General features: G+C 42.3%; 2 protein-coding genes across 4 annotated transcripts; one reads left to right on the top strand and one right to left on the bottom strand.

Moving 5' to 3' along the window:
• The first annotated feature begins 608 nt into the window (after window positions 1–608).
• On the top strand, window positions 609–11,152 carry MED4 (mediator complex subunit 4). Its single transcript, XM_074931615.1, has 7 exons — window positions 609–777; window positions 3,103–3,169; window positions 3,504–3,674; window positions 4,042–4,099; window positions 5,808–5,894; window positions 7,422–7,553; window positions 10,358–11,152. Exons 1-7 carry the CDS (start codon window positions 692–694, stop codon window positions 10,528–10,530), a joined length of 774 nt encoding a protein of 257 aa, XP_074787716.1. The 5' UTR covers window positions 609–691; the 3' UTR covers window positions 10,531–11,152.
• Window positions 11,153–12,827: 1,675 nt separating this feature from the next.
• Window positions 12,828–21,654, bottom strand: NUDT15 (nudix hydrolase 15). Of its 3 annotated transcripts, none has more exons than XM_074912977.1 (3): window positions 15,504–21,261; window positions 15,152–15,399; window positions 12,828–14,871 (listed from the first exon to the last, which is right to left on the bottom strand). In XM_074912977.1, exons 1-3 carry the CDS (start codon window positions 15,749–15,751, stop codon window positions 14,726–14,728), a joined length of 642 nt encoding a protein of 213 aa, XP_074769078.1. In that variant the 5' UTR covers window positions 15,752–21,261; the 3' UTR covers window positions 12,828–14,725. The 3 variants fall into 3 exon arrangements, with proteins under 3 accessions (XP_074769078.1, XP_074769086.1, XP_074769069.1); XM_074912985.1 differs by having other exon boundaries at window positions 15,209–15,399; window positions 15,504–21,253; XM_074912968.1 differs by lacking the exon at window positions 12,828–14,871 and adding an exon at window positions 21,560–21,654 and having other exon boundaries at window positions 14,887–15,399; window positions 15,504–17,922.
• Window positions 21,655–26,166: the final 4,512 nt, after the last annotated feature.

The following is a 26,166-nucleotide window of genomic DNA, read 5'->3' as shown; positions in this document are numbered from 1 at the left end:
TTAGTAAAGCACTATTTCATCCTCCACCTGATTTAAAGCACCCAAGGGATTTTTAGACACCAGGACTCTCAAAAATTGAGTTAAAAAGATGTAGTTCAGTCACAAGCCCTTTCTCTGCAGTTTGTTTTCTATGTCTTTAGCATACATCTGAATTCCATTTAGAGGCTCTTCTGTGGAAATCCAGGGACTGGAAACGCATTCAAACCAGCTACAAGGGCAGATCCCTGTGTAACGACCCAGCTCCAGGTGAGGGCCTTTACGAACACGCATCTGGCCTGGCCGAGGCAGGTGTGCCCTCCTCTCCTCTCCTCTCACCCCACGGCTCCCCGCGACGAGCGCATCCACCTGCCCCGGCCGCCCAGCGCTTCCTGCCGCGGCCCTGCCCGCACCGCGCGCCCACCACGCCTCACCGCGCCTCACCCCTCAGCTCGGCCCGCCGGGAGGGGCGGGGCCCGCCGGGAGGGGCGGGGCCCGCCGGGAGGGGCGGGGCCCGCCGGGAGGGGCGGGGCCCGCCGGGAGGGGCGGGGCCCGCCGGGAGGGGCGGGGCCCGCCGGGAGGGGCGGGGCCCGCCGGGCCGCCCTGCGCATGCGCCCTCCGCCGCCGGGGGCGCTGCCGCCCCCCCTTAACCCCGCGCGCGCCCGGCGCTGCCGGCGGGAGGTGGGTCTCGCGCGGGGCCGCGCTCGGGATCGTGATGGCGGCGGCGGCGGGAGGTGGGGAGCGGAGCAGCACCCGGGACCGGCTCCTGGCGGCGCTGGAGGATCTCGAGCTCTTGGCCAGGTACCGCGCTCTGCGTCCGGTGACCGGATGGGAGGGCCTCAGGCGGCGGCGGCGGAGCGCCGGGGGTGGGGTGAGGCCGCTCGGCGCTGTACGTGCGACGAGGCTCCGACGGTGGCGGCGGGAGGAGCGGGTGTCCCGGGGATTGGGCTGGGAAGGGATCGGCCCGACCCGGCCCCTCGCTGGGCTGCGGGGCGGGAGGAGGGCCCGGCCCGGGGACGCACGTGTGCCGGCTCTCCCGCCGTCCCCGGGCCGGCTCCTGCGGGAGAGGGGTTGGAGCTCCGCCGGGGGGCTTGGTCCGGCCCTGCACTGCCTCACGGCTCTCACCCGCGTCGGAAAGCGTCGGCAAGCATCGGCGGCGCACTGTTTCCCATTTTCAGAGCAGAAGGCTTCCTTATTCCTCCAGTTGCCTGCCTTTCTTGGTTGACACCTTCATTTCCTGTGAAGTGCACGCACGCCCCGAATTTAGGCTCTTTATCATGCCCTAAAAATCATGTCCAACTTACAAATTTGTAGATGGTGTTGCATGACATGAGTTGTTCTGGTCATTGCCTGTATTAATGTTAAACTCGCTCAAAGTAGGCTCCAGAGCTCGTCTTTGGATTAATATAAACGCTCACTTAGTCCATGCTCTTGAGGCTGTAGCCCTCGTCCAAGTTGTCCACCATGTTGTGGAGGCACAGCTCGCAGCACAGTTAAACTGTTGCCTAATTATTTTTCTCCTATTGAGGACAGAAGCTTAGGGAAACTTTTTCAGAGGGAGTAACCCATACTGTCTGTGTGTCTAGCTCACACTGTATGATTATCACTGATAGGACAAGGAAAATACATTGGTCAGTTGCTCTTGTTTTTGGTTAGGTTTTATTTTCAGTTTTGGATTTTATTGTGACATACAGGTTTCTGGAGAGCATGTGTTTTTGGGGAAAAAAGAACCCTACACCTTTAGCTAAACTTTTTGTTTGTTTGTTTTTAAATCTTGGAACTAATATTTTACCATAATGAATCCCAAGCAACCCTCAGCAGCATTTAGTGAACCTTCCTGTTGATCAGTGAAGTGTTGCAGCACCGTGGAGCCAGGCCTTTCACAGTCATGATACTGTTTGGTGGTAGGGACAAAAATTAAGCAACATGTCTAATCTGTAGCCTTTGTGTAGTCTTGTATCTGCCTTCTGTGTGTTATCTGGCTAACTCAGGACAGAATTACAGCCTTCCATGACATCAGCTTTGATGGCGGTAGTTGACCTACTTACAACTGGTTTTGTTTGCTACTGCTCAGTGTTGGTCAGGTAGAACACAGCTTTAGTTGATAATGTCAAGGTTTTTTATTCTCTAATTGTTTTAAATCATTTCAGTGTTCAGGAAGTGACCAAGAGACGTATACCAAGATGCTATTGAGAGCTTTACTGGTGAGGGAGTTCTTCAGACATTTTTGAAAAGCACCTGTTTTCATTTTAAGGTTCTGGCCTCACTGCTCTATTAGTCATACACCCCGCTGAGCAGCGGGCACTGGACCAAGCAGTGAATGGGTGCTGTTCCAAGAGCAGTGCCGTCAGATAGACAATTACTCATGCATAGCGTTGGACTGCCATCCAGTCTTAGAAGCCAAACAAGTTTGTTGAATTGACAGAAAATGCTTTTCTGCGTCGTGGTCTTGCTGCTTAGCGAGTACCCTCTTAGGTTCTTTTCAGAATGGTGTTAAAGTAAATGGGTACCTGGAAGCGTGATCAAGATCTTTGTTTGAGAAGCACTTCTAGCACCAGAATATTACTCGGTTTTTGGTATTTTTTTGTGTGCTTGATATATACAACTAATACACCATTGTGGAAATACCTGTTGTAAAAGTAGTTTCACAACAAACTCTTCAGGTGTTTGGAATCTTAGACTTAATTGCTCTAAACCGAAGTGTGAAACTTGCTCTATTAGGAAAAAATGGAGGAAAAGTAGAAAAGTAAAATAGAGAACGACAACTTTCATGCCCCCTTGCAACAAACAAAAGCCAGTGGAAGTAGGGTGTGAATGTCTTTCATTGTGCTGTTTCTTCTCTCAGCTTCTGTTTCTGTCCTAAGTAGTTTGACAGGAATTTAGCACGTTTCAGGAGTGCTTCATGAGCTCAAAGAACAAAGAAGAAAATGTGCTTCATTCATGAAACTACTCACAGAATTATTCTTAGCCGAGAAGTCCATGCCAACACGGTACTATAAAACTATAAAATACTCAGGTCCATGAATACTTTTGTAATGGTATCAGTGCGCCGACAATTTCGGGATGACTTGATGTGAGTTACAAATAATGCCCTAGAAAATCGTGCAAACACAGTTTACCTTTCAGGGAATTGATTGAAATTTTGGCAATTTCGAGAAACCAGAAGCTCCCACAAGCAGGAGAGGAGAGCCAGGTAAGCTGACCTTCTAAACTGTATTTCTTTGGGTAAGCACAAGTCTTTACTTCTATTGTTTTCTTCTTTACTTTCTTTTTTCTCCCTTTGTCCTTGCTTATACTCAGTCTAGTGGTGGTGATGAGGTTTTGGCCCCACTACAAAGGCATTCTTCGTTTGTTTGTTCGTTTGTTATATGCTTCATAGGCTATTTTTGCAAACAGAAAGGAATTTTGTTTCATTTTTCATGCAAACAGAAATACTGCTATGGATGTCAGTTGCTCTTTGCAGCACGATTGAGGGTGTGTTGTTAATCTAGCTAAACTAAAAGTTCTACAAAACTCTTGTTCAATAGATACTGGAACTACTGATCCAGAGAGATGCAGAGTTTCAAGAGCTAATGAAGTTGGCAGTTGATCAGGGGAAAATCCATCATGAAATGCAGCTTTTAGAAAAGGTAGTAGAAAAGAGGGATAATGATATTCAGCAGCTGCAGAAACAGCTAAAAGAAGCAGAGCACATACTGGTAAGTTCATAATGATGTGTTTGTTTTTGAGCATTTACTTGGGAAAAAGGTGGTTCTGGTGAAAGTTGTGTTAGTTTGAGAAGATTTAAATATTTAAAACTTTGTAAGAGCTTAGTGGTTTGGTGTCTTTTTTTTTTTTCCATTAGTCAAATACTGTTTAGTTATCGTGGTATTCAGTTTTGGTTTATAATGCTAATTTTCTTCCAAACCTACTTTATTTCTGTGTATTTTGAAAGTGTTTGCTGAATACTTTCTCTCTTAAAACGCAATTAAATGCAAGGGTTTATTCATAGAGCAGACTTTATGTAGAAGCTTACAAGTTAAAGATGCATTGAAGATTTGATTTAGTCTGTTTTTTTAAAACTAGGCAACAGCTGTTTATCAAGCAAAGGAAAAGCTGAAGTCAATTGAAAAGGCAAGAAAGGGTGAGTAGCCATGATTGTACATGCTACGTAAATGCAGCTGTAAAGGAAGTTGCTAGTGAGCTCAAGTTAAGGTGTTTTGTTTTGAATTCTACCATCACAGATTTTTGAATGCTTCATGCGTAAACAAACTTCCATTTCATTATGAACCTATAATACGCATTTCCTCAGAATGAAGGCAGGAATGAATTATTTTTTGTGGCAAACACCTTAATATTAAACTTAAATTCAAGTGTCTCAACACTTTTCTTGGACTGATAATAGTCTATCTCAGGGGTTGTCAACCTTTTCTTCACCTCGGACCCCCTTAAATACCTTTTGTGGACGCAAACCACCAAGACTTAATTCAAGATTTAAAGCACTAGGTGGCATTAAATACTTATTTCAGTTTTCTCATGAAGGGTCTTCAGATTTGGAGAGAAGGGGAAATAAATTAATCTGTTAATGCATACAGTCCTATTACAATATCTTTATTGCAGTGATTCCGTATGAATTTAAATAATAGCATCAACAGTCTTCTTGCTCAGAAGGCCCATTTTATGGTATTTTAATCTGCTAATTCCGAATTTGATGCCAATTTTTACATTAAAATCTGATTAAAAGTTTTTACAGTTCTTCTCACCCCTCCCTTGTTTGTCTGTGTTCAGTCATCATATATTTTTGTTTATGGGTCCAGGGTCACCACTTGGAGGAACAGCCTTCCAGCCCTGTTGTGGCCCTAAAGAGGGCGGTTGGGTTAAGAAAAAGTCTTTCAAGAGAAAAACCACCTGTTTAAAGTGGGGTCTCACCAACTGTACTAGCACCAAATATACTAGTGTGTCAGGGCTGGAGGGTGGGTCTTGAGTGTGAAAGGAGTATTGAGGGGAGGGGGCTGTGGGAAAAGGAGATGCAGTCCTTGCTGTGGGCCAGACCAAATGTTTCCAGGCTGGATGTTCCCCACTCCTGCTTTAAGCCTTCGTGGACCCCCTGTGATGTCATCGCAGTCCCCCAGGGTCTGTGGAACACAGGTTGAGAACCACTGGTCTATATGATTACCGAAGTATCTCACTAAACTGTCTCAGTAGGTCTGCTGAGGAAAGAATGTTCCTGTACATGTGCATTGTGTTGGAAAAACTGATTAGCTGGTGATACTGGTTTGTGTTTGTAGCAATTCTTGCTATTCTGTGGCATTTACTATGCTAAACTGACTTTTTTTTTGTGGGAGGCACTTTCTCGGTTTTTTTTTACAGTCTTTTATCATTCTGTTATACCTTTTTCATGTATAAAATCAAGGATTTTCATAAATTCATAAATACATAAAATATGTAAGAGGTACATATTTAGAAAGCATTTATGTGTATGCAATTACTAAACAAACAAAAAAAATTCTTTACTGCTGAAAATTCCATAAAAAAGCAAGTGCTGAATTTCTTTTACAAATTGTGCTTGTCAAGTACACTGCTGAAGAGATTGTTTTGTGTTTTTCACAAGGTTGAAGAACTGTTGACATTGAAGGTGTACTGAACTCGTGGCTGTAACATCAGCTCACTGTGAAGCTCATCCTTACATAATCTAAGAATCCTATAAGTAGTCATTGCATTTGAAGCATGCTCTTAATGTTTGACAAAATTACATTCCCAATCTTTTAGATATTGGTGTCTATTGTTCTGAAATAATTGAGTGAATGATGCAATCTCTTGAGAAGATAGTAGCTTCTCTTTCATTCTTCCAGGTGCCATTTCCTCTGAAGAAATAATTAAATATGCCCATAGGATCAGTGCTAGCAATGCTGTTTGTGCCCCTCTGACATGGGTACCAGGTAACTATCATGTTTATGACAATAGATTTTTTTTTTTAATAAAGCATGGTCAGAATCTGGTCTTACGCTTTTCTGCAGTGAAAATCACTGAGGTTTATTAGAGTAACATGTTTTCCACTGTTATAGCTAATGTTTTCAACAAAAATGGATATCCAAAGCCCTGTAGACTTTACATATGTCTTCAAAAAGCTATGAAACTGCATGCTTCCATTATGGCCTCCTCTGCTCTCCTTTGTTTGCTTCCTTTCCCTGAATGTTGGCCCCAGTTACAAGTTAGAACCAAGTATGTTAAAGGCTTTTCAGTGTGCTTGGTTGTCTTCTCTCTTGCCCCTTATAATATTCTTTTCAGAGCATGTTAGTAAACAGTAGAGTCAGAAGCAGGGCTTTCATTGTCACATCTCAATTTTGGGAACTATCCTCCTTGTCCAAAAGGAGAATGTGTTTTTTCCAATTCTGCTTTTGCTGCGTAGCTGTGCAGTAGCATGGAGAGCAAAAATACCTTCTAAACATTTTTTTTGTTTTGTTGGTTTTTTAATGTGGTTTTCTACCAAGTTTGAATGAACAAAGTCTTAAGTGAAAGACACAGGCTTAGATTTTAACCAAAGAGGTGTGATGGTCATTGCTGATCCAAGCAATGAGAGTACAGGGGGGGGTTTGGTCAGGAAATGTGCACACTTGCAGGGCTGTGGTTTTACTGTCATCACAGAGACATGATGAGATGACTCCTGTGATGGGAGTGCTGGAATGGAAGGATACTGACTCTTTAGGAAGGACAGGCAGGAGAGACAAGGATGGGGTGTCACCCTCTAGGTCAGTGACCTGCTGGAGTGCAAGGAGCTCTGCCTGGGGATGGATGAGGAGCCAACTGAGAGTTTATGGGTCAGGATTAAAGGCATAGCAGGGACTGATGACATTATAATGGGGGTCTGCTACAGGCCACCCAACCAGGAAGACCGAGCAGATGAGTATACAGATAGGAGCAGCCTCAAGGTCAGAAGCACTGGTCCTCGTGGGGGACTTCAACCGCCCCGATATCTGTTGGAGAGACAACACAGCAGGGCATAAGCAACCTAGGAGGTTGCTGGAGTGCATTGATATAACAGCTTCTCCAAGTGACAGAGGAGCCAACAAGGATTGGTGCTGGGTTGGACCTTGTTCTCAACAACAAGGAGGGGCTGGTGGAGAGTGTGAAGCTCAAGGGCAGCCTTGGCTGCAGTGAGCATGAAGTTAAAGGTGGAGTTAAAGATCCTTAGGGCAGTGAGGAGGGTGCATAGCAAGCTTGCTACCCTGGACTTAAAGAGAGCAGACTTCAGGGATCTGCTTGGCAGGGTAGCATGGGTTAAAGCCCCAGAAGGAAGAGGGGCCCAAGAAAGCTGGTTAATATTCAAGGATCCATGGCAGGGGGTTGGAGCTGGATGATCTTCCAACCCAACCCATTCTATGAAACTAGGCACTGGAGAAAAAGTTAATGTCTGGAAGACAATTGTTAAATATTTAAAAACATTCCTTTGCTTTCTTTCTTAAAAGGGGACCCACGCAGGCCATATCCTACAGATCTGGAAATGAGGAGCGGTCTCTTGGGTCAGATGAACAACCCATCCACCAATGGAGTTAATGGACACTTACCAGGGGATGCACTTGCAGCAGGCAGACTGCCAGGTAAGAGAAACTAATTTTTGATTTGCTTTATTCCTTGTACAGTCAGAGGAATTATACATTTCCCTTCACAAGGGCAAATCAGAGTTAAAATAATGAAAGTTATGGCTAGTGTTGTTCCCTAGCAGTGAAGGTCTAGTAAATATAGTTAAGTAAAATTATGCAATTTCTAATTGTTCATGCTAAATCGTACTGCAGCCACCACAACTAAGTCAACATAAACAAAACTCCTAGTTACCCTTCAATTCACTTACTTTAAATTGCTGTAAATTAAGTGATACCAAATCATATTAGAAGCATTTTCAAAGCAACCTTCTCATAGCTGTGATGGCAAAATATAGAATTATGAAAGCTGTACTTGGAAGAAAAGAGGTTTATTGTCATCCCCTACTTGAAGACTACACTATATATGGCAAGACTGTTTGCTTAGACATTCTGGATTGAAAAGACATTGTGAAGGACAACTGATGAGGTAGTACCTTGAGTGTAGAAACTGAGCTTAAATGCTTAGTGAAATGGCCACTTCCATGCTAAAATAGAATTTAGCAATAAATTACAGTAACTGAATCAAGAATTCAGTGGTTTTGTACCTGTGCAGCATTAATCTACTACAGTTAGACTAAAATGTGAAAAAATTCTTAGTTTGGATTCATAGATCTGTAACAGTTCTTACCTGTTAAGCCACTTGTAGGTGTTATGGAAAGGTTGTTTTCAAAAATTATACTGAATATGTTAAAGCCCTGTATCATGACTCCATTGGAGAAATAGTAAGCTTGGATTTTGTCCTGTTGTCACCTCTTAGGAAGTGACTTGAAGATCTGCATCATGTTGCTTTCTAGACCTTTGGCCTTAGATAAAATGGGTCAGTGAGCTGAATAGGAGTGGTACCCTGTCCATAGCAACCCACCAGGAAAATGCTGAGGATGGGTCCATGTATCTTTTCTGTTCTTTTGAAATATGGTCAGGGGAGATACTAAGGTTGGATCTTCCTCATGGAGTCTGAGCATTTATTTGTGTAAGTTTTGGTGGAGCCTGTTCTGGCTGGCTCCTCTGCCTTAGGGATGCAGACTTGCTGCTTTTACTTTTGAGTGCGGTGTCTGCAAGAGGTGAAAGCCCATTCTTCAGGACTTTTCCTTGAGAAGCTGGAAAATTTGGGATTTAAACTCCTTAAGTAAAGCTGTTAATTTAATCTGGGTCTCCTATGTCAGGGGAAATCCTCCAATTACTAGACTGTCAAGTAAGAGGGAAACATCAGAACTTCATTTAAAAGAAAATAGAGGCTGCCCTGTCATTTTGTGTAGGGATCCTGAATCTGTTGGGTGTGTGGAGGCATGTCCTGAAAATGCTAATTATGGGATCTAGTCCTTTTAGAGACTTCTGCAGAGAATGGTCCCATTGAGTCCTTACTGAGTCTGCAGGCCAGCCACTGGGCTGCTTCATAGCCTTAAAACCCTGGGGCTGCTTAGCACACACATTCCACCTGGTTTGATGGTGGACTGGTTCTGGCAATGAAGCATGACCACAGGATGTGAAACACTGGCTTACATTCTCAGCTGGTTCAAATAAAGTTGGTTAACTTCACCACAGATGGGATGAGACCACCTGGTGCTGTTGGTCTTCCTAAAGCAAGCATCGAACTGATGTAGAGGCTGCATTCTGTCCTTGCATCTGCTGGTGGATTGGATTTGTTGCAGCTAGGTAATGCATCTGGTGTTAGGGGACTCTTGCTGAAGTTCCTGTGTGCAATCTGAGGTCTCTGAAGACTTAAAGATCAGAAGCTACTATGTGCGTGGCATCTGCGTGCTTCTGAGGCAGTGCCTGAGTGAGAGTTAAGTCTACCATATATGGCCCCCTGCTTAGTGCCCTGTCTTCTGTACTCGAAGTCCTGTGTGGGTGGGCTTTTGTTCACTCCTGACTCTGCCTAAGTATTTTAATTCTTGCTTTAAGTGGGAGATAGATGGTTTCTTCTATAGGATCAACTTAGCTACAGCACCTGGTAATAAGTGGAGAACTGAAGCACAGCATTAAGGGCATAAATGAAAAGGAAGGGAACATAAATGGCATATAGATGTGTACTGCAGCTTTGAAATGGGAGCCATTTTGGGGGCAAGGAAGGGAGAGACAAGGAAATGTTGGGGGCGGAGGGTAGGTTGGTAGGGAGTACAGTATGGGATGGCTTTGGAAGTAGAAGAACAGTGAGAGCTGGGAGAAGTCAGAGGCAACTGAAGGCTGGCTTGGCTGGGGCACAGTGGGGCATTCTCACCTGTTAAGTATCTTTGTGGCCCTGGTTTTGTAGTAGGGTGTTCTCCTTTGCACTTGATGCAACGTATCTGCCGTTGGAAAAATCACCACCAAGGTGTTTCAGCCAAATTTGGGTAAAACCATTTACTCTGAATTTCTGTGGTCTACCTTCAGTATTTTTTTTTGATCTAATGTTTTCATCTATTTTTGCATACTGACAGAGTGTGACCATTTTCATTACTGCCTGTAGTTGGGAATGTTAAGTCAGTTCAAACTGTGCTTTAAAGGTGAAAAGCTCTGAATGAATAGATACTGTTTTAAAGTGGACTGATGAGAGATCAAGAGTCACCTACATAAATGGGTCTCTTTGGCAGAGTAGGCTTTTACAGTGATAGAATGGCTCCATCATGAAATACTTTCCAGCTGTTACTAAAGGGTTTCATCTGTCCAAAATTCAGGAAGATTTAAGATTTAATTTAATTTTAAATTGGAGTTCCAGTTGAGCTGTCTTGTTGAATTTGTTGATATACAAAGCTGGTAGTTTGATTATGCCTCTCTTTTTCCAGATGTGCTTGCTCCTCAGTACCCTTGGCAGTCAAGTGATATGTCAATGAACATGTTACCTCCTAATCATAGTAATGACTTCATGTTGGAGCCTCCAGGACACAATAAAGAGAATGAAGATGATGTAGAAGTTATGTCAACAGACTCTTCAAGCAGCAGCAGTGACTCAGACTAGGTACAGGAGGGACAGTATCCCTAGTAGACCTTTCCTGTGGTGAAGGTAGGTTGGATGCTGTTCATTGTGAAATGCAATACCCTTTTGTTATGCTGGCAGCCCTGTGTAGGGAGAAGATCATAGCTGGCTCAGAAATAGGGTGATATTTAAAACCATGGACTTCAGAATTCTTTTTTCCATTAGATGTTCAAGTAAAATGGCTGGGAGCTTGTTGCTGGAGGAGAGGTGTCAGATTTCCTGTGATTATGTAAATGTGTGAATGTGTATGTTTGCAAGACACCACCTGTATATCTGTATTTACTATACATTAGATGACAAAAGTTCCTGGGAAAAAAGGTGTAAGGGGAATCCCCTTGTATTGTTAGTAACTTTACTCTTTTGGTGACAGCCTTTTCTATGGCACAGAAATGAGACATGAAATTTGTAATCTTAATATTTTTTTTGTTACTGCCTAAGTCCATGTTCTTGATCATCTTTGTGTGTGCCAAGAACAAAAATATGGCAATAAGGTGTAAAAAGGTTGTAATTATTGTAATATATAATGAATGATTTGTCATAAATAAACTCAGCTTTGATGTAACTTTGTTTCACTCTGCAAACTGAAATCCTATGTGTATTGTTATGTATCTTCAATACTCAGCGTATTTTATTTCAGTATGTGGTTGAATTCTGATTGAGTTTCAGAAGTTTGTACTCCTTTTTCCCCTTTGCAAAATGCCAAGTCAGTATTAGAAGCAGCTGAGGAGTCAAGAACTGAAAGTCTGTCCTTTTCAGCTCAGCTTTATCAGGTACACACATAACTGGCAGACCCTGAGGTAGTGATGTGGAGTGCCCATTCGCAAGATTTCACCAATACTTTGGTTAAGCATGCTGGGATGCTGGAGACAACATGCTTTGGCGCATGCTGCGGGTTCAGCTCCTTTCAGTTCAAAGTGTTCACAGATTCTTTATTCTTGTCACCTATAATTTTTTCTGTTCTTCGAACCCACTAATTTGCTTACTTCAGCAGTTGCATTTCCTGTCTCAGCTACCATGTTTTCATCTTCCCAAGGCACTTCCCTTGGCTTTCCTTTTGTTACGTTTTGCTTAAGGAGTCATTTTATGACAGTTATGTTTCTCTTTAGTTTTCTAATTTGATCAGAGAGTTACTTATGTGAACTGTTGCTCATGGCAATTACAGGTTTCTGCACTGCAACAAGGCTTCCTGAGCACAGATCACAATTCTCTCCAGTTTTCCATTTTGTAGATTCCAAGCAGGAAGCTTTGGATAAATCAGGTTCTTCCTCATTTGGTCAGATAATCTTTCAAGTATTGCTGTCAGTAACACTGCCACATATGACCAACAGAAGTACAAGTCCCATAAGGATGTAGAAATGAAAAGGACACATAATACAGGGCAGTGGTTTTTGTTTTAAAATAGAAATGGGGTATTTGGTATTGTCTTAGCTGTTCCTTTTGGAAGTATTTTCAGTTATTAAAATTTCACTTCTATTTGGCAGTCTAAAGTTAACTCATATACATATATATTTTAACCTTTTATTCAGTTATCAGCTTTTCTTCTTTGGTGTTTACCCCTCATGTCTTTACAGAGAACTGTATTTCTTCTTTAATTCATGGTAATCCCAGTACACCTGGCCTCTCTCAATCATCCTAGTTAACCTTGCCTATGCCTCTTCTAGTTCACACCTTTTTTTTCTTCAGCATGTCTGATTAGAATCATACACAGTATTGCAAAGTGCAGTTTCTTAATACTTTGTACCATGGAATTAGTATTTTCTTCCCTAAATGCCATGCCCTTAACTCATTTTATGATATAGCCACAGCTCACTAGTCTCTTTTGTTTTCTCATAAGGACATCACTTTCTTGGAATGAAATGCAAACAGAGGTCATTTAGAGTCATGGAAAGCGTAATATACAGTCTGCCTAAAGCAGTCTACATGGCTGTATCGTATGATTTAACAAATATTGCGGAGGTGCATGATTGTTTCCAGACACAAATAAGAATTAACAGAGGCAACGACCACTTCTTTTTCTGAGTTGTGTGCTAGTCTTTTAAAGGATTAAATGCAACCAATATGTTATATGTAATAGATAAGAAGACAGCTTTGCCCACTGTTAACTTATGTAATAGAATTTCCTAATTAGCAAAAGTACTAAAAATTAAAGTGAAAGGACTGAGTCTTAGCAGCTTAACTACTGAGAATCAAAATATTTTTTTGGAGGGGGGTGGGGGAAGATATGAATGCATGATACACAAAACCCAAGTTATTTAAATTAGGATTGCTGACAGCAGCAATGCACTGTAGTAATTTAATCAGTCCACTTAGGATACAGAAACTCTGACATACAGAGGTACTGTCTGTGTCCTCATTTCAGTAACTACTTGTGTATTTACAACAGATAGAATAAATATAACCATTAATGGTAACAAAATATTTATTGCATGACAAACCATTTTACAGTGACCTTGTTTTTCCCATCAGGAGCTAGATGCCTTCTAAAATTTAAAATTGTGCTAAATATTTTTCTTTTTTTTCATTATTCTTTGGGACAGATGGGCAGACATCTGTCAAATCTTTGTACAGCCTCTTTGTTGACAGCTGAACAGAATAATATTCAGTGTACATAAAGTTGCTTTCAGGAAGAAAATCTCTGCTTTTGAATAGAAAAAACAGGCTTTCTACAAAGACAGTAGTAAAGGCATTTTCAGTGATACTTTTAATTTCAAAACTGCTTTGTAACATTACCTTCTTTCTTCACTTCATAGAATATCTGTCCTAAGGGAAGTTGTGCATAGTTAATACTGCCAATTCTAAGCAGGAGGCTTGCCGTTGTCAGTGGCATCCTTATAGCTCCTATCACCGATTCTCAAGCAAAAAGAGCCACCTCCATTTAAGAAAACATATATGCAGAGAAGAGCTTTAAACCCTTCAAGCTCATTTCTTTTAAGAACTGAAAAATTAGTCCTTCCAGAAAATTTTAATCCTTCAGTATTGTGCTTCTGTTTTATTTAAAAGAAATTAAAGGTACCTCAGAACATTTTGTACAAGGGGTATATCTAAAGGAAACAGACAAAACCTGTGTTTTTAAAGAACCCTGAAGTGGAAAAAAAAGCGCCAGTTATTTTTTAAGTCGCGTTGTAAAATTAATTGCTGATGTCCTAATGACCACAGCTGGAAAAGATTCAAATCTGGTTACAGATTCTAGAAAAATGAAAAATATAAACTAATTGGTTTTCTGTATGCCTTATGTGTATTGTGATTTCATTCAGTCACATCAAACTGAAAACTAACAATTCTATCAAACCCCAGTAGCCATACAGAATGACATCCATTGGTGCTGTTTAATACTGACAACCCTCTAGCCAAAATGTTTTGACTGTCTGCTGTAGAAATACACCTGTAAGTGATATTAGTTTGTACAATGTTATTTGTGTCAGCCTAGTAGAAAACTGTCGGCACCTCTCCGTTAAACTATTAAGAATTTAGTAACATGATCAGGAATTAAGATCAACTACAGATACACGCTTCTGTAGATAAACTCTAATGTAACTGCGGCTACAAACAGAACTCTAATGAAAGGGGGTGGCAAGAATGGTCAAGGAATATTCATTCCCTGCAACAAGCCACTGCAACCCTTTCATGTTTATAATACCCGGATTTTCGAGTATATACTACTGTCTGCAGGAGAATGAGGCATTGTCTGTAAAATGTCTTTTGTTCATGACAGTGTCTTAACTGAAGGTATAAGATAAGACTAAGTTTATAAATTGGTCCAAGATTTATAATTACAGGAAAGCAGCATAATATATGAAGCAGTTCTACATAGAAAGTGGTTTAAACAAAACAGTTTCTCTTGGGCCTGATGCTGCAACTGTTTCCAAGTGAGTAAGCTTCCTTGACTAGTTGTGACCTCCAAAGGGCTATTCATCTATATAAAGATTAACCAGATCAAACACTGTGAGTCTTCTAGAAAAGAAAACAGTAACTGTTAACCACTAGAGCCAGAAATAGCTCTGGAATGAGAGACAACTGTTGTATGAAATATGGTGAAACCACTGAGGCATTTGGCATCTTTTTGGCTTTGGGAAGGGTAATATTTTTGCATGAGCACTGTGAGCATGATAATTTTTTTTACACCAAAAAAGCAGGTCTGTCCCTTTAGTTTGTTACATAATGTGCAATTGGGGGTTTTTTACACTAGTTGGTGGCTTCCCGTGTACCCCTTTAGATGATCGAGCTCTTCTGTAAAGGGATTGTAACCTTGCTCTCTTAAACAGCGTAATGCCCAGAACAGTTGATCCGCTGGAGGAAATTCATCCCATTTAACCCATTCCCAACCTGTAGGAAAAAAAAAAAAGCCAGAGTGTAAAATTAATCGTGTAGCAATTCTGCCTCTTCAAGTCCGGATGGACTGCGCAGAAATTACCCCCACAAATTCGAGTTCTCTGCTGCATGCAGTTACTTTAAAGCGGCTCCCGTGAAGTTCTGACCCTCCCGGGAACGCGTGTCCTCTCACATCTGCAGAACTCACGGGCCTGCAGCCGCTGCCCGACCTCAGTGTGTCGGAGCGTGTGGGATACAGGGAAGCACAAAGCAGATGAAGCCAGAACGTGCTCACAGGCGTACTCTGGCACCGCGGCGTGGGAGGGCGGCGCCGCCGCCGCCTCCAGCTCACCCTCGTTCTTGTCGGGCTCGCGGTTGCGCGGCTCCGCCCCCGGCTCGGCCTCGCCCTTCATGAGGACGGTGACGTAGTGGTAGCGCGCGGCGGCGCACACCGAGTTGACGGCGGAGGCGAAGCGCACGTTGCGCAGCCGCAGCGCCGCCTCCTCCAGCGTCTCCCGCGCGGCGCACTCCGCCAGGCTCTCCCTGCGGGCGGGGGAAGGCACGGCCGCCTCAGGACAGGCCCGGCACGGCCCGGCCCGGGCAGCGGCGTGTCAGGGCGGGGAGCGGGGGGTGTTCGCGCCTCTTACCCGAACTCCAGGTGGCCTCCGGGGAGCTGGTAGGTGCCGGCCCCCAGCGGCCCTTTCCTCTTGCCCAGGAGGACGCAGCTGGGGTGCGCGGGGCTGGTGACCACCACCCCCACGCCGATCCCGGGCCGCGGCGGCCGCGCCGTCTCCCCCATGACGGCAGCCGTGGGCGCTCGGCGAGGCTCCGCCCCCCGGCCCCGCGCGCTGCGGCGGGCGGGGCGCCGATCCGGGGGGGTGCGCGGGGTGCGCATGCGCGACGCGGGTGCTTGTGGCTGAGGGACTAGAGCGGCTGGGCCGGGGCGCGGCGGCCTGTTCCCCTGCCCGCCTCTCCCTCCGCGGAGCCGAACCGCCGGCTAGGCGGCCGCCGGCGGAGCGCTGGGGAACGCCGGCCCCGGTGTTTGGCGAGTGCTCGGCGTGGCTGTCAGCGGCACGAGTGCAGCAGCTGTTACTTGGGAGGGAGCAGTGAGCTTCCCGGGCAGAGACCGCCTGCACGGCGACATGACCTGCCGTTCCTTACTCCTGTTTGAGGGACTCTTGGCTGCTGGGTACAAAGGGACTTGGGAGGACACTGACAATTGGAAAACCATTTGTGCAAGGGAGGGGCACCTAAAAACGAAGATACAACTTCAGTTTCATGGAGGTCAGTTGTTCAGAACTTAAAAAGTGGCCCTTTTTAGGTTAGCCCACAGTTTCTGGTGGGTGAAGAGTCTGACTGCAGAGTCACTTTGAAATTATTTATAAAAAAGCTACACATTAGCTAAGCAGAGCTCCAGAGGCGGAATAACAGTTTCTGACTGATAAATAAAAATTTCTGCTAGCGTTTACCTTCATTTTCACATTTTAAAAATTACAGAAAATAAGATAAAAACTTTCATATTCCCTACAAACAACTGTAGAGTTGGTCAGATTTTTCCTTTCCCCGGCCTATGTCTCACAAGAGAGACATGAAGTATTGCTCCTTCACAGGGCTTTCAAATTGTTTTTTGTAAAGTTTTAAAATACTTGTGTACAGATGTTTATATTTAGTTATGAAGGTTACAGGGCCAAATTTATTGAAGATTGATAGTTGCTTTTTGATTAGTTTTGTGAAGTTTAATTGTCTGAACTGTCTCTGTATGGTATCAGATGAGTCCCAGTGTTTGCATGAAGGAAATGTCAGGAGCATTTGGCTGGGTGTGCCAGAAGCAGGGCTGTCCTTTGACAGTAGTTGTCTATGCTGTTTAGCTGTAATGTCAGTGCACACCCTGAATTACTGTCATTAGTAAATAAAAAAATAATAATCTTGGGCAAATTACCAAACTAACTGACTTTATGTAAGCCAAGCTGATTAATTTGTATCTGTCCTCCAGTACAGTTGAAGTATCTTAATCTCTAGATTAAACATCACTCAGCCTGTCACTTCTGTATTTACATTTTAAGATGATTGTGATCTTACAAAAGTCTTAACAAAGACGACTCCTCACCAACTAAGCTCGTTCTGGTCCAGCATATTAAAACACCACAAGGCTGTGTGTCTGAACAGTGAAAACGTTCTACTTTGTGTAGGCCATTTTCCTATACCGTATACCAAACAGCAGTTGCAGACGAGTCTGAGGGTGGCCCACTGTCATTGTATCTTTTTAAATAGAAATAGTATTCATACAGTCATTATGCTGGTTAGAATGGTAGCAAGGTACAATTTCGTACAAAGATTATATAGAGTATCAAGACATTCATATTTCTTACAACTGTAATATTTGTCAGTAGGCTAAGCATTTCTCTCTACCATGCTGTTGATCACCACAAGGATGTGAAGTGTTACTCTTTTAAATGAGTTCCAAATAGCTATTTTTTGGGTAAGGTTTTGAAATCTGCTTTTATACAGATATTTGTATTCAATTGTTTCAATTTTTTCATCTAATGTTTGTGGTCATTAAAGAATACTGCATGAAAATAAAACACATTTTGTTGACTCATCCTGTTCCAATTGGTTTTGCTTTAGGATTTATTTAGGACATGGGCATGCACTCCGGTTTTGCATAGATTATGAGGTAAATACTGGCCAGTATTTCTGAGTTTGATAGTGAACAGACATACACTGAAGAAAAGATGAGAATAAGCCAAGAATGAGAAAGTAAATATGCATCTTCTGCTATAGTAGTATATTGAAAAGCTTGCAAGGTTATGATTTATATGCTCTTGTAAACTTGTTTATTAATATTTCATCTGACAAAGTACTTCTGTGAGATAAACAGCTAAACCTGTGTATTTAAACCAGCATGCATCCAGGCTGCTATTAAAGGAGAGGCACCTACTTTTCAGTCCCAAGCACTTGTTCTTCATGCTCGTGCTGTTATTGAAAGGGCTGTGCAGTGAGCTGGATGAGTGAACTGATCCGACTCCAAAAACCATTTTTTTTTTCATGACTTTTTTTTCTAGCATGCTGTGGACAGTACAGGGAGGGGATGGAAAGAGTTAGATCAGATTAAATGTAGCACGAAGCCAAACCTAACTCAGCAAACTGGGAAAACCTGCTTTTTCAGCAGAATGGGTTCTCTAATATTGCTCAGGTACATGAGAGAATTGGCACAAGGGAGACAGCGAGTGTGAGCAGCTGGGAACAAGAATGATGGGATTGACCATGCTAGTGACGGGCCAGATTTATGTCAGATTAAAATGACTACATAGCTGTTCCTTAGGAAGAACACAGAGAAGAAACAGGTCAGAAATGCACACAGTGTACAAAAGCTGCTTGAAAAGCCGCTACACAACCAGAAAACACCGTCTTTCTGAGAATCTCATGCACGTGGTTCCCTGGCTGTGGAATTTACAACACACTCACGTTCGCTTAGCAGAAGCATGAACTGGAAGATGTAAGGATTATGTTTAAATATTTTGCATTGCAAAGCTGGCATTCAGAAGCTAGGTGGAATGTGACAGCAGTGCGTGGCATCTAAATCCTGCCAGCAGGCTGACTGAAATGTCAGCTTGGAAGATGTATGGATTTTCCCTCACTTGCATTCAAGCAGCTGGTTGTTATCCTGAACTCTAATACTGAAAATTTAACATTGTTAACTGTTTCCTCACTTGTGTTTTAGCAGAAATATTTCTGTAACACCTCATGCTTCCATTAAATCACCAAGTCTCTTACTATAAATCACCCCTTGCTCTAATGTTACCGCTTCATAGAAATCAGTACCAGAAATTAGGCCATGTATGATATGTTGGTTTTATGTTGAAATGTAAATAAGATCTGGTCATATGTACATAATAAAATCCTGCAATGCTTTTTTTTTTTTTTTTTTTTTTTAAAGTGAATCAATAATATTCTATTGCAGTTTTAGTTGGATGGAAAGCGCATTTCTACCATTATGTATTACTGTGCAGAGAGCTGAGCTTCACCTAAACAAGCAGTGCCAGAACTCTTCTGATCTGGGAGCTGAAGTGTGTCTCCTGGAGATGGGCTGTGTCTGCTAGAGCAGTGTTAAAGTGAGAGTGACAGAGCACTAGAGGAGGTTGCTTGGAGAGGCTGTGGAACCTCTGTCCTCGGAGAGACTGAAAATCCGGCCAGACGCAGCCTGGAGTGACCTGCCGGAAGCTGGTCCTGCTCTGAGCAAGGGCTGGCATGAGGGGAAGAGGAGGGGTTTGCGCAGATGGCCTTCAGAGATCCCTTCCAACCTAAACTGTTCTATGATTCTGTTCTGGCAGCGTTAAGATTTCTGCTTACAAACTCATGTACTCGGTATTTGCAAAAATACAGATACTTGTTAAAAGGTTTGCACCTTTTGATTTAAATAATGATTTTACTTTTTCATTTCATGGAAGCAAGTAGCTCCTAACTCTGACATGAGCAGCTACACTAATTTGAAGACCATCTCCTTAAAGCCATGAAGGGATGACAAAGCTTATAAGATTAGAGAGGCCTGGATCTCTTAAATCCTTTGGGATCTCCTGGGACGTACAGTGCTACAGGAATATGAACCTGCATGAATGATTTTTATTCCTTGTGGAGATCCCAAGTATAGTTGAAGTTGCTCAGCAGTTTCTAATTCCTTGGGTTTAGTTTTTGCAACTTTACTAATCTAAACCATAAATATTAATCCCATTATTTCTAGGAGATACACTGGAGAAATGTAATTTGGGTTTGGGAGAAAAAAAGCCGTTTGGGAGGAAAAAGATGCTTAGTGGTCAAAGGATGAAAATCTATTAAAGTTAGTGTGAGTAAATCCACATCCCATCTGTGCACAGAGCTTTTTAAAGGCTCGCTGTTACTACCTGAGTATTTAATCTCACATGGCATATTCCAGTGCCTTCATCTTCAATTTACCCAGTTACTTTTCCTTGAGATGCTGTCAGTTAGAACAGGCAGTTTCGCCTGACAGCTGAGAAATCAGGACTATCTGCCCTTGTCATGTTCAGTATCAGCAAGTGATTAAAGTCACCAGAAGTGAGTTTTCAAGCAAAAACTGCTCACATTGTTTATAAAGCTGAGACGTGATCTAATAAGCTGTCATCTGCTGCCCCTCAGATGCAGTGGTGGCAAGAGAGCATCTAGTCTCCACGTTTCTGAGTGAAAATCCTGGCATTTTTGCCACAGTTGGATGCTGCACGCTCTTCTCTAAAACAGGAGCTCTTGTCCCCTTTCACTACTGGGCTGTTTCATTGATGCTCAGCTTTAGTTTAGTCATGTGCCAAAGTCTTTTCCATGAGGATGGCCAGTCTGCTTTACGCAGCTGTGGTTCTACGCTGACCAGGTAAATATAGCTACAGCACCACTCTAATTATGTCACTTTTAACACTAGAAAAGGTGGTAATTAGCAGAGATTGATTATCTACAAGCTTGCTATCTTAAAAGCATATGAAATCGCACTAAAGAGACACACTATACTAATAAGGGCACAAAGCTTTATACTTGAAAATGAAAATGCCGATTTTACCTACACATTTAATTTGTTGGTTTATTTTTTTTTACACAGCAGTCCAAATGTAAAGAGTAGCTGCCTTAGACAAAACAAGGGGAGAGAACAAATGGGCTTTTTTGAGGTTACCTTTTCCATTTAGATTCAGTCGCTAAATTATCCTTATTCAACAGGAATAAATGCTGTCATGCTTATAAGTAGAGTCTTGCATGAGGTTGGTACCTGTATCTTCTACTAGGATATTGCACAATAAGTGCTTTGGAGATTTTAGATATAACAGGATTCTCTAGTAGAATCTGATTCTACAACAGTAAAACAGACTTTGCTCTTTGCTCTCTCGTAACTTAAGAGAACTCAGGTACTTGCAAGATAGGTCTGAACATTTTATATATTTCTATCATTACTTGTGTAAAACATCACAGGGTAACTGACAATTATTTCCTATTCAATAGCTTGTCATGCAGATTGAGAAGCCGAGATACACTAACCTGTGTAAAAATGTGTTGTCTTTTGATCCTGAATCTATGCTTTTTTCCCTCCCTTTTACATGTGTCAAATAGCTCTTGTGATTTTTAGATTTTTGACAGTACATTATTCTGTTTTAGTTTGCCTTCTTATAACTTGAGATTTTTTCACTTAAATTTCCTTGATATTTGTTCTTTTCAATTGAAAATATGCTTTCATACTGATAATTAATATGAATTGCTTGTAAAATAATTTTTCAGTTTATAACCTATTTGAAATTTTGTATGTCTCCATCTAGAATTTCCTGAAGTCCACAAAATGCATTTTAATAGTAATAAAGAAAAATGAAAGAATATGGGTGAGAAAACAGTTTTTGCTCCAACTCTTTTAAAAAAACCCTAAACCACTAAGAATAATACCTTCCAATTTTAGTACTTGCATGGGTCCCCTGTGATAATGTCTTGCACGGATTTTCACTTGCAAGTAGACAGTTTACTTTGGCATGAACAATAAACTGTTGAATACATAATGTGTTGAACATTGACTCTGACATATGTACCTCTGATCTGATTTCCTAAGCTTAGTTAGGATTCAGAACTAAAGATGGTAGTGCATTACGATGACATAGACAAGCAATATTTATCCAAATTTCACTGCAGGAGAAGAAATGAACTCGATCTGCCTGCCCGAACTTACTTGGAAGTGCAGGAAAAAGATGGGTTGACATGGCAGGGTCAGTGGTTGGTCCCATGTGGCCTGACTTCCTTTCCAGGCTTTGCCATGGCTGTCCAATAGTATACTGCTAGAGAACTTTTTCAGGAAATCTGTGGATAAAAAGCAGACAAGAGTTCATAGTATCTCCCAGTGTGCCACTGGCTTCTCTGTCAGGGTAATTAATGATTTGATGGAGTGACCAACAATGAAGCTATGGAGAATACTGAGTAAAGAAAAGAAATAAAGATTGCTCACCTGCAGATGAAATACTGGAATTTCCAGGAGTGATCCTTCTGTTTAAGAGTTTCCAAATAACAGAAGGGAAATTTTGAAGAAGTTAGCCTCCTTTACCTTTGTGTGGGTGTGGCAACTGAGGCACGGACTCTCCACTGAAGTGCAAAAGGAAAGACCCTTTATTATTCCAATAGTACATACTTATGGTCTCGCCAAAGCTCTTACTTTATAATTAGCAAATCACCAATTAGACAGCTATCAACCTCTTCTCCTATCAGCATAAGACCACTCTAACACGCGCTGTGCAGACCAATCACCTTCTTGTTCACGAGCTGTTCACGCGGCAGTAACTTCTCACAGTTTAGTACTTTTCCACAGTTCAGTGTTGCAGCTGCCCGTTGTTTTTCCCGGCAAACTTGGCACAAGTCAGCAGTTTCTTATCTATCTTCCAAGGCCTGTTTTCCATCAAAGCCTAGCAGTTTCTCAGAGGCTGTGTAAGGCTGACAGGCCAATGCCTCCCACATGTATGCCCTGACCCTACCTTTATAATAAATTTATGGTCTGCATCATTCTCTGCAATCCTGGCTTCACATCAAACTCCAAGTAATGTTTTTTCATTTCCTTTTTGTATCAGAATTTATAAAAACCATGAGATTTTCTACATAACATAGTTCCTTATCATAGAGCAGAAAATCCTTGCTTTTAATATTGTACTTCAGAAAGGGCCTAGCTGAGCAAAAAAAAAAAGTTTGACTCCTATAACCTTCACTGGCTGTCATGAACTCCTGTGCTTTTTCAATACCAAAATATTCTTTTTTATATCAGTGATGGAATTATCATTCATATCTGGTTCAATGAAGCATACTGTTTGTCATCAAGATATGCTGTCAGCCCAAAAGTGGTGTTTTCACAAAAATTCATAGATGATAATGGTGCATATGTGAGAGCAATAGGATAAATTAGAGCTGCATTGTGGTGAGAAATTTTTACTGTCTTCATTGCCTGTTAATTATTTCTTTGCTCTGCTGTGTACAGACAAGACTGAGTCATCAGAATGAGTGTAAGCGGCGAGACAATTATGTTTTACTTGTAGCTCTGCCATTAATGTTTTAAATGACCCTGGGCAACCCATAGGCTGTCAAAGTGGATTGTGCTTCAGCTTCTATGAAACTTCTGGATGTATTCAATCCCAGGGTAGACTGAGACAGAAGAATATGAAAGTGTCCATTAGCTCAGGACAAAAATCCATCTAGGACAGTATCTGGTGGTCTAGAGAGGATGTCTGGAATATAGTAGGCAAGAAAGCATGACAGGGCTTTGACTACTCTTCTACAGCCATCTGTGGCTCAGTGACTTCTCAAGGCAGAGGTGGCTTCTGTGTATTTACTAACCTTCTTCTTGTTTCTCTTCTTTAAACCTACCAAGAATCCACCTGAGTCCATGTAAACTTCTATCATTTGCAGCATCCATGGCAAGGTTCTCCACAGCTTAGCTAATGGGAAGACTCGCTTTTGCAAACAAAATCCCTTTGCTTACATTGAACCTTTCACCTACCAGCCTTCCGTGGTGTTTCCCAGTTCTTTTATTTGGAGAGATGGTGAGCTGGTGCTTAATGTTCTTATTGTACCCTGTAGACAACTGCACCCATCCAGACCTGAGACTGTGCCCATTCAATGCCTGTTCCAAGGACAAGTGAAGTTGTCAGAATCCTTGCAGGAAATACACTGGAGCACCTTCAGGGAAGGACCCAGGATTGTCTTTTCTGCATGACAGTCATTGGAATAACCTGCTCATATTGCAAATGGGTGCAGTGAATATTTCCATCTCCTGAGGGTCCCCTTAGCAACCTGCAGTTTATCCAGAGTCAGCCATGATGGTGCTCCTGCAGACAAGCAATGCAGAGAGAATTCATTGGCTGCAAGATGTGCTAGGTAAAGCAATGTAGACACCACTGAAGTATTATTCTCACTTTGCTTCGAGTCAGATTTTTTGCTCTGACCTCGGCTAGTCCAGCAGTGAAACCAGTTTACTCACCTACCGTACTGAAAAAGTGGGCTCCTCCCTCCTGTCTTCAACTAAAAGTGTTCTGGAAAGCTCAGTGGGGTTTTCTCCACAGGTACTGGGATGCTTTTTAAGCCCATGCTAAATCTCTTCTTTTGTTCTTGAAAATTTTCTACCCTTTAAACTTATGCTCATGGCCTTAGCAGAGGCTTTGGCTTTCTCATTCAGATATCCTTGGCAAGATTCTCTGTCCTAATGTTTTTCAACTTAAATAGCAACCAATGGAGCTTACAAGGTCTGGGAAACCAATCAGATTGTACCATTGTCACTAGGTAGATGTGGTAAATCCATAATAAAGCACATTCATATCTATTTCATAATGCCAGAGCCTTCTGGGATGCTTTATTTGGCCTCAAACAGCGGTCTGTTAAAACATCTTTGCTCCTTCTACCTCATTTGCAATGTAGCTTTTCCCCCCTTCTCTATAGCTGTATTTAAAGCTTGGGATGGTCTCAATCATGTGTTAAAAAGCTTATTTTGACTTTAGCAAGAAATCTCACAATTTTAAAATTCGAATAGGAAGGAACCTATATCTAGAATTTTCTGGAGATTGAGAAAACATCTGTATCTATCAGAATCCCACAGTGCCTTCCCCTTTCTTTGCACAATGTCTGTGAGCGTAGGTCAGGTATTGAACTAGGCTGAGCCTATGCAAACATGAGTTAGTCTAACTGGACTCACTAGGAATTTGCCTGGATGTAGCCAAGATTGTTATCTTTTCCTGTTTCTCTATGAAAGTGAAGAAAAGGTGAATGTGTAATTTCCAAGAACTGATGTTTTTTAAGGTCTGAATTGCGTTAACTCCGGACCAGCTTGTACTGCCGGATGGTGGCACTGGCGATCAGGCAGAAAGCAGACAGGAACTGATGCGTTTTTACAGTGCATTCCAGTTAGACCCATTCTCACATCTGACAGTTGGACAATGCAACATCCAAATAATTAAAGCTCTCTACAGCTCTGCAGCAGCTGCCACAATCTTTCTAGAAGTCCTTCATTATTGCAAGACCATGCAACATTTCTTCTTTCGATGTATAAGGTAAAAAACTTCTTCATCTTAAAACTGGGAGGAGTCACCTGTACTGAGAAGATGATACAATAGTAGTTGTACTCTGAATATCTTACATCTCTTTGCTAAGGCCCAGAGAGATTTGTCCAACTTTCTTGCAGTAGCAAGCAACTGAGTCAGGATTTAAGTCTGCTTTCCTGACCTGCAGCCAGTACTTGTCTGTGAACAGTAGCTTTGGGCTTTCAAGATTAAGGTTTTGCCAAGCTTCATTATATTGCCTTTGTAAACTTTGTTGCATACCCTTTCTTCCCCTTTCCAGGGGTGAGGTAATTTCGGAGAGTCTCCCAGTGTTACGAGAGTTCCTGAAGTCTGCATGTGGAAGTGACATACCCATGATGGAGCCAGAGGCAGGCAGGCCTGGTGATTAGCGAAGAGCCACTGTGTGTACAGAGGAGAGAAAGAGCACAAAGTTTAAGTGCCTTTTTCCCCATCCCCCTTTGGCAGAAGGAAGTCTTTCATCAGCTCTGGTGGAAAATTTTGCAGCTGCTTACAAGTCGACATGTTCGCACCTTGCATGTCTGAATATAAGAGGTGTAGAGCTAAGCGCTTTGCTGAGCTTACTGGAGTGCTAACCAGTGACAAGAACACTAGGACAGCAGAAGACCAGAAGCAAATCATCTGAACCATGGTTACTCTGTCTTTTGCAATACTCGTCCAAGGAGAAGCTATGATAGTGCACTTTTGGTTTCAGAAAAAAAACATGCAATTTGCCTGATGATTAGATAATTCCAGTTACAAAACTCAGAATCACAGCTCTGGCATGGCTTTCCTTCAAATCAGATCTAGCTTTGACATTCCTGATGTATGGAAATAACTGCATTTTCCCATAATAATGGTAGAGGACATTTCCCATTCTGGTTTCCCAAGCTTTTCTAATTACTGTTTTCTTTTAAAGGAAAAAGCTTCACCTCCTTGTGAGTCACAGGGTCTGTTAACGGGTTTCTTTAGAGATGCCTGTCCCCCACTTAGATTTGCTAGTGATGTGACTCAAGGCCACCATGGTAAATGTACACATACTAAATTGGAAAGGCAGAAATGCAGCTTTGAGCTGTGCGAGGCAGAAACGGTTTTTGTCATGGGCGGAGAGGCCTGCTACAGGGGGAGTGAAGATGGGCTGCAAAGCAAGTACCCAGAAATATTGGGTCTTCAGTTGAGTTCAATAATGGATGTGTTTGAGTTGTTGCATGAAGACACCCTGAAATATGAAAAAAAAAAAAATCCTTGGAGT

This window comes from Athene noctua, chromosome 1 (genome assembly GCF_965140245.1).
Source record: "Athene noctua chromosome 1, bAthNoc1.hap1.1, whole genome shotgun sequence".
Lineage (NCBI taxonomy): Eukaryota > Metazoa > Chordata > Aves > Strigiformes > Strigidae > Athene > Athene noctua.
This window is presented reverse-complemented; position numbering and strand designations above follow the sequence as displayed.

What these genes read in the sequence shown, in the direction of transcription:
- MED4 (XM_074931615.1), top strand. Translation starts at nt 692, where the DNA reads ATGGCGGCGGCGGCGGGAGGTGGGGAGCGGAGCAGCACCCGGGACCGG. An exon ending in GATCTCGAGCTCTTGGCCAG is followed by an intron (nt 778 to 3,102) that starts GTACCGCGCTCT and finishes TTTACCTTTCAG; the next exon opens with GGAATTGATTGAAATTTTGG. An exon ending in AATTGAAAAGGCAAGAAAGG is followed by an intron (nt 4,100 to 5,807) that starts GTGAGTAGCCAT and finishes TCATTCTTCCAG; the next exon opens with GTGCCATTTCCTCTGAAGAA.
- NUDT15 (XM_074912968.1), bottom strand. Translation starts at nt 15,751, where the DNA reads ATGCGCACCCCGCGCACCCCCCCGGATCGGCGCCCCGCCCGCCGCAGC. An exon ending in GGAGGCCACCTGGAGTTCGG is followed by an intron (nt 15,400 to 15,503) that starts GTAAGAGGCGCG and finishes CCCCGCCCGCAG; the next exon opens with GGAGAGCCTGGCGGAGTGCG.